This window comes from Callospermophilus lateralis, chromosome 4, assembly GCF_048772815.1.
Source record: "Callospermophilus lateralis isolate mCalLat2 chromosome 4, mCalLat2.hap1, whole genome shotgun sequence".
Classification (NCBI taxonomy): domain Eukaryota; kingdom Metazoa; phylum Chordata; class Mammalia; order Rodentia; family Sciuridae; genus Callospermophilus; species Callospermophilus lateralis.
The window spans coordinates 141,625,381-141,631,948 of NC_135308.1; the positions used below are offsets into that span (position 1 = coordinate 141,625,381).

Sequence of the window (6,568 nt, forward strand, 5' to 3'; positions counted from 1 at the left end):
GCATGCTCCGGCCGCCAAAACTGGGTTGGCGATGGCCGGGAACTTCGCCCGCTAGCCCCCCAAGGACCCCGAGGTGTGGGGTCACTGGAGGGCGGAGTCTCAGGATCCGCACAGCCGCTGTCCGCACCGGCGCGCTCTCAGCGATTCTCCCGAGAAGCCTGCGCATTAGCGCCGAGCCTCTTTAAAGCGGTAGCGGGGGCTGTGGTCACGTGATCCGGATTCCTGGAAAGTTCCTGGAAAGCGGCCTCCGCAGCCGCCGGGCGGGGCTCGAGCGGAGCGCGGAAGGGGGAGGGAGGCGGGGAGGTAGGGAGGCGCGTCCGACTGGGAAGTCGCGCGCACACACTGCTCTGGGGACAGACGTTTAACTCTTGCCAAGTCTTGCCGCTGCCGCGGCTCGTGGGCCTTGAGTTTCTCGTGAAGCATGAGCCTCTTCGCCCGCAGCCACCAGCGCTGCGCGGGCCGCGGACAGTACGCGCCGGGGCCCGGGGCGCACAGCCTCAGGATCCTCGGAGTACGGAGCACGGGCGCTCGCGACAGGTACCGGTGTGGGGAGCTCCGCCCCGCGGAGAGTGGCTGGGGCGGGCGGCGGGGCGCGGCCGCGTGCGCGGGGAGCGACCGGCGGCGTTGGCTTCCCCAGTTTAGGGCGCTCGTAGAGAGTTCGAGCAGCGGCTCCCGCAGCCGGTGGCTGCTGCCTGCTCTCTCCGGTACCTTCCCGGTGTCGGGGACTCTCCAGAGTTTTATTTTGTTTCCCCCCCTAAACTGCTATTCAAATGTCTAATCCTCCTAATAACCTGATCGCCCGCTCCTCCCCTCCAGCCTGCCTCCGCCCTTGCTCCTTCCTCCCTCCCTTTCTCCTTCCCCGTTCCTTGGTCGCTGCTGAAGGGAAAGTCGGTAGCTGCACGGGGGCAGAGGGTGTCGAAGCCTGGGGAGTGGGGTCGGGGATCGAGGTGATGATCCCTAGGATTTTTGTCTGCCCTCTGCCCAGAGAAGTCCAGCCGCCTCCGCAGAGCTTAGGGTCGGTCTCATCCCCAGGCATCTCGTTCCCAAATTAAACGTCAACAGGGGAAACTCAGGCGGACACCCCTCCTCTCCCGGGCCCCTCCCGGCTCCCCCGCCCCATGTCCGCTGGGGAGGCTGCCTGGTGCGGAGGCGGCGGCGGCAGCCGTGGCCGAGGTAAGGGCTCGGCGTTGGTTGTTAGCAAGTCCCGCCGCGCTCGCTGTTGCGGGCTCTGTGGCTGCCGCGCTCGGAGCTCCTGCCCGGGCTGCGCGCTCCGGCCGATTCCTCGACAGCGCTCGGGGCGGCTACAGCAGCAGCAGCCGTCTCTGTCCCGGAGCGACCGCCGCGGGCTGTCCCTCACTCCTGTCCCGAGCGCCTACTGGGGAGCTGGTGGAAGGGAGCGAGGCAGCCTCCAGGCGGGGATGCGGCCGCTAGTGCACCTCCACACCCCCGGCTGGCGTCTCGGGCCCCGGGAGCCCCGTGGCGCTTTAAGGCGTGGAACCAGTTTTTGCTGGGTGCTTCCTCCCTGGGGCCCTCGGGCTGCGCGAGGTGTAAGATGGAAATGCCATTTTGGGGAACGATCCTGCTCTTTCCTTTTTAAAAATTTCTACTTATCCTTGACAAGAGCCTGTCCCCACTGGCCCCACAGGTGACTCTTTGCTTTTCTTAGACTGCCAATTTGTGATTTCAGCAAGCAGCCCTGGGCGGGAAGACGCCTCGTTCATCCTTATCCTGTCTCCCCACCCCCCTTTTCCTCAGCCAACTCGGTCTTGGATCCTTGCTCTCTTTATCCATCTTTTCTCCAGAGCTGGGCCAGGGCGGTGACTGGATGCTTGGGGTTAAACAGTGCAGGAGCTTAGAGGCGGCGGAGTCCCCGGGATTTTCCACGTCTCTGTTTCCCCACCCCCACCCCAGCCACAGGGGTCCAGTTCAGACTGACCCAACTCCCGCCCCACTTTCTCTTCACAGGCGATCTGTGGGTGACCGCGTCTGCGGGAGATTTTACCATCCCTCCTCTGGGACTTGGGGAGAAAGAACCAGCAGCTCCCCAACCCCTCCCCCTCTGCCACCATTTCGGACACCCCGCAGGGACGCGTTTTGGAGTTCCCTCTGACTTCCAGGAAGGACTCGAGCCCCTCTGTGACTCCAGCTCAGGCGGCCACCTGTCTTTGCCGTGCTGACCCTTCTTCCATGACCCTGCGGTGCCTCGAGCCCTCCGGGAATGGCGCGGATGGGACGCGGAGCCAGTGGGGGACCGCTGGGTCAGCCGAGGAACCAGCCCCCGAGGCAGCACGCCTGGCGAAGGCCCTGCGCGAGCTGGGTCAAACAGGTAGGGAGCGGACTGGCCACTACGAGGGCGGGAGGGGGCGCCTCCCCAAATTTGCTGCTGCGGGCTGCGCGGGCGGGAGGCGCTGCTGGGAAGTGCGGACGAGGTGGGAAGCAAAGAATGGGTTGGAAACATGTTTCTCGCTTCCAGTCCCTGCTCCAGGATTGGGGACCTCGGAGAGGGATGCCCGCCCTCGTGGCTTCGGGTCCTTGGAAATGTGAAAGGAGACTGGTTCTGGAGCAACTAAAGGCTTGGGGAAGGGCAGAGCGCGAGCAGGGCTTCTTGGAAATAGCCTCTTCGAGCTCTGAAACCTACACTATTTTCCGCAGCAGCTCAGGAGTGGGCGCGCAGGCTCGAACCCAGGCCTGAGAAAGCGCCCGGTGCCTCCCTTTCCTCAGGGTGCAAGGCGAGTGGTTGCTGTGCTCTTGCAGCCCCAGCTGCGTCTGGCTCCCGGGCGGGGCCGTCACTGCAGCCCAGGATTTTGGCGACCAAGTTCGGGGACTGACAAGCTTCGGTGAGGGCAGTTGCCCAGGAGCTTGGCCTCCAGGCGCGGCGCACTAGGGAATGGCTTGTTTTAAGGGCAGTCCCGTGCAGCCTGTCTTACTGTCGTTTCTCCAGCATCTACAAGACATTTTTAAAAAAATATTTGCAAGTTATTCAGGCTTTTAAAATCCGGATCCTAAAATCTTACGTTTGAGGCAGAGTTTAAGTTTTGGATAGCAATAGGACAGGGGCGGGGGACAGAGGGAAAAATTCCCTCCCTTCGTGTTCCGGTCTTTCCCTACGGGTCATGGGCTTTCCCTCGGCCGGAGAGACCCGCCGATTACAAGTATCCTGGTTTAAAAAATAATAATAATATGTTTTGACGGGGGCGGGGGCAGCACATTGTTCAAACTTCTTAAATGCAAAATGCCTTTGAGTCAGTTTTGAAAACGGGATGGGCCGGGGAGATGGCCAAAGCAGATCAAATGGAGAATGCTGAGGAGACCAACAGTTGTGACTGAATTTGAATCAGGGCAAAGTCCACAAGAGTTTAGAGAAGATAATAAACCTGAAGTATTATCAATTGGGACTTCCCATTTCTCAATGACTGATGAGATAGTTGTAATCTCAGAGCAGCAAGCAAAAGCTATTGCAGGATAGCTGTACTTTTAAAATAAGTAAATAGTAGTGCTTTTGAGGGCTTTGAACAAGGGGCTCAGCCATTTAGGAGATTCTTTGGGGGAGAGTATAGGGGTGGCACCAACCATTCAAAAAACTTGCTTCTGATTTTAGTCTATTGGAATTACTGGAGTTGGGTTTTCCACTTTTTAAAAATATGGCTTTTATAGCTAATATCTAATTTATTTCTAATCTTTGTTTCAATGAAACAGTAATCAACTCATCATGCTCTGTCAGCCAGTGAGTCATACTGCAAATTTTTTTTTGGCTTATTAGAAGAAAATCTTAACATAGTTTAAAGGAGAACTACAGAAAGTTATTTTGAAAAGAAAGAACACTGGCTCACAGTTTGTGTTCATAAAATAAAACGGACTCACATTTTCATTAAATTCCTACCAAAGGTATTTGTGGTAGCCCCTGGTAAACTTCCACTCACACGCATTTTTTTTTTTCTTTTTAGAGCTAGAAAAATTACTGGCAAGTACGTCCCCTATTCTAAAAATTCTTATAATAACTATTTTACCCTCTTTTCTTTTTCTTTTTGAACAAAAACCCCAGGATGGTACTGGGGAAGTATGACTGTTAATGAAGCCAAAGAGAAATTAAAAGAGGCGCCAGAAGGAACTTTCTTGATTAGAGATAGTTCGCATTCAGACTACCTACTAACAATATCTGTTAAAACATCAGCTGGACCAACTAATCTGCGAATTGAGTACCAAGATGGGAAATTCAGATTGGATTCTATCATATGTGTCAAGTCCAAGCTTAAGCAATTTGACAGTGTGGTTCATCTGATTGACTACTATGTTCAGATGTGCAAGGATAAACGGTCGGGCCCAGAAGCCCCCCGGAATGGGACTGTTCACCTTTATCTGACCAAACCGCTCTACACATCTGCACCATCTCTTCAGCATCTCTGTCGACTCACCATTAACAAATGTACCGGTACCGTCTGGGGACTGCCTTTACCAACAAGACTAAAAGATTACTTGGAAGAATATAAATTCCAGGTGTAAGTGTTTCTCTTTTTCTAAACATCATCATATAGAGTATCTCCAAATGCAGCTATGTAAGACCACACCAAAACTTGAGCGACTGGATAACTGCACAGAATTCTAAAAACAGCTGAAGTCAACCTAATTTAAATGCGTAGAGAGGTAGCTAGGTATTTAAAATTCCCCTAGATCTTTTCACCTGAGTGATGCTTCCTTTCCTAAGGCTGACCAAGATCAGTTGATCCTTTTAACTAAGAAATAAAATGCCCCAAGTAAAGACTGAGGGAGCATTTTATCAGAATGCCTTGTCTTTCTGAAGTTCCTTTGCGTTAGGTCCAAGGTCCAAGCTCCAAGCTCCAAGCTCCAAGCGCCAGTAACAAAGAGCTCCGAGTGGAGTACTGAAGAAGCAAAAGGAACCAAGCTGATGCAGGCTTACCTTGAGTTTTTACGCCTGATGATCAGTATCTTTAAGGACATTTTATATGTTGCATTCTGATGTATGTAGTTTTGTCGAACACATCATGCTTGTGAGTATTTATCCCTCATTTTATGCAATTAACCAAATCAACCAAAAAAAAAAAAAAAGTGACCATGAGATCCTGTATTTGTCTTTTTACTACAGGTATGAACTCTCCTGTGAATGAGTACTGTAGTAACCCATTTCAAGGGAGCCTTATTTCAGAAATATTTCAAACTGGTGCAAATGGAAAAGACTTTCTCTTTTCCTTTAAGGCTAAAGACAAGAATGTCATGCTCTACAGGTGCAACTCAATCTCTGTTAATAAAAACCAGTGTAGATATAGACATTTTACCCTTTGAAGTAGCTGTGCCCCAAACTGTTGCCATTGATTTTTTTGGAAATGGCTTTAGAAATTTCCCAGTCCTTGAATTGTCTAACCACGGACATCAGCAGTTGTCTCCCTTCTACTGTGTAGAATACCTTGACTTAATTTTCTTCCAGATATAGGGGGATACCTGCCTGTTTTTCAAAGTGTTTATTTACTGCTGTTACTATTTGATTAGAATGTATTAAATAAAGAAAAACCTGACTTTTGCCAGTTGCACTTTTTCCTTTGAGTTGTGGAGAACGTATAACTTTTATGGTAATTAACAGGGGTTGCCATAAAAACTTTTTATCAAGTGAAATAAGCCAAGTACTCAACAAGGAGTAGAATGTAACCTCCCCTTCTCTGAAGTTAAGGGCTTCATCCGCCCTTTGTATTATGGAAAGCATGGTTTCGAATTGCGCAGCCGTACTGATGCCCTTTTTCCAAAACCTGGTTCGAATGCTACCAAAATTGTCTTAAGGCCTGGTCTTTTACAAATTGAGTAGACTAACACAAAATAAAAATCAAAACTTTTGTGGCCACTTTGTTTTTGCTACACAGTCTCAAGACTGTTGCAAAGGTATCATCTTTTCTGGAGTGCAGTTATTATTGACTTGCCATCTTTTAAATGTTGCCTGCATAGTTACATACTAGTGTGTGGGCATTAGAAAAGTCAACCTGGTATGTCACGTGTGTACCCCGAGTGAACAGAAAATGCAGTTACAAATTATAGTAGAACTTGCTTATTGCATATCTTACCTTATTTTTATGATGATCTTTAAAATCACCAGTTTTATGCCTGGAAGGAAAACATACTATGCATATCTAAAGAGCTGAGCTGGACTTTTGGGTCTGGTCTATTATGGGATGTAACGTTTTCATTCGGATCTTTAGATTCTGTGCTTTTTTTTTCACATCCACTCTCCCTCCCCCAGCACACATACACTCTGGCAAAGTTTGTCTAGTGTTGGATATTTGACTTCTGGCAAAACTTCCACATGATCAGTGCCAAAGGGCTTTGAGGAATTTCTTTAAAGGTCTTTCTTGGCGTTTCTGTTCTCATTGTTTAAAACTCTGCCACTTCTCAGTTACTGGGAGTGAGGAGGCAGTAGCGGGGCCTGAGTACTGTGGAGTTGTGAAAATTCTGCATTATTGCTGGCAAGTGACTTGACTTAAAGTTAGAGGGCAACCTAGATTTCTCTAGAGTATGCTGTGGAACTGATTGCCTTATGCTTCAATCCTTCCTATTTCGAGTAAGCTGA

General features: G+C 50.4%; 1 protein-coding gene across 1 annotated transcript; it reads left to right on the top strand.

Annotated features, from left to right (window-relative positions):
- The first annotated feature begins 328 nt into the window (after positions 1 to 328).
- Socs2 (suppressor of cytokine signaling 2) lies at positions 329 to 5,586 on the top strand. The gene is made up of 3 exons (XM_076853206.1): positions 329 to 537; positions 1,966 to 2,326; positions 4,043 to 5,586. Exons 2-3 carry the CDS (start codon positions 2,188 to 2,190, stop codon positions 4,498 to 4,500), a joined length of 597 nt encoding a protein of 198 aa, XP_076709321.1. The 5' UTR covers positions 329 to 537; positions 1,966 to 2,187; the 3' UTR covers positions 4,501 to 5,586.
- Positions 5,587 to 6,568: the final 982 nt, after the last annotated feature.

Bases quoted from the DNA above. Each gene is read 5' to 3' on its own strand.
- Socs2 (XM_076853206.1), top strand. From the start codon at position 2,188: ATGACCCTGCGGTGCCTCGAGCCCTCCGGGAATGGCGCGGATGGGACG. The intron at 2,327-4,042 runs GTAGGGAGCGGA...CAAAAACCCCAG, and splicing joins GCGCGAGCTGGGTCAAACAG to GATGGTACTGGGGAAGTATG.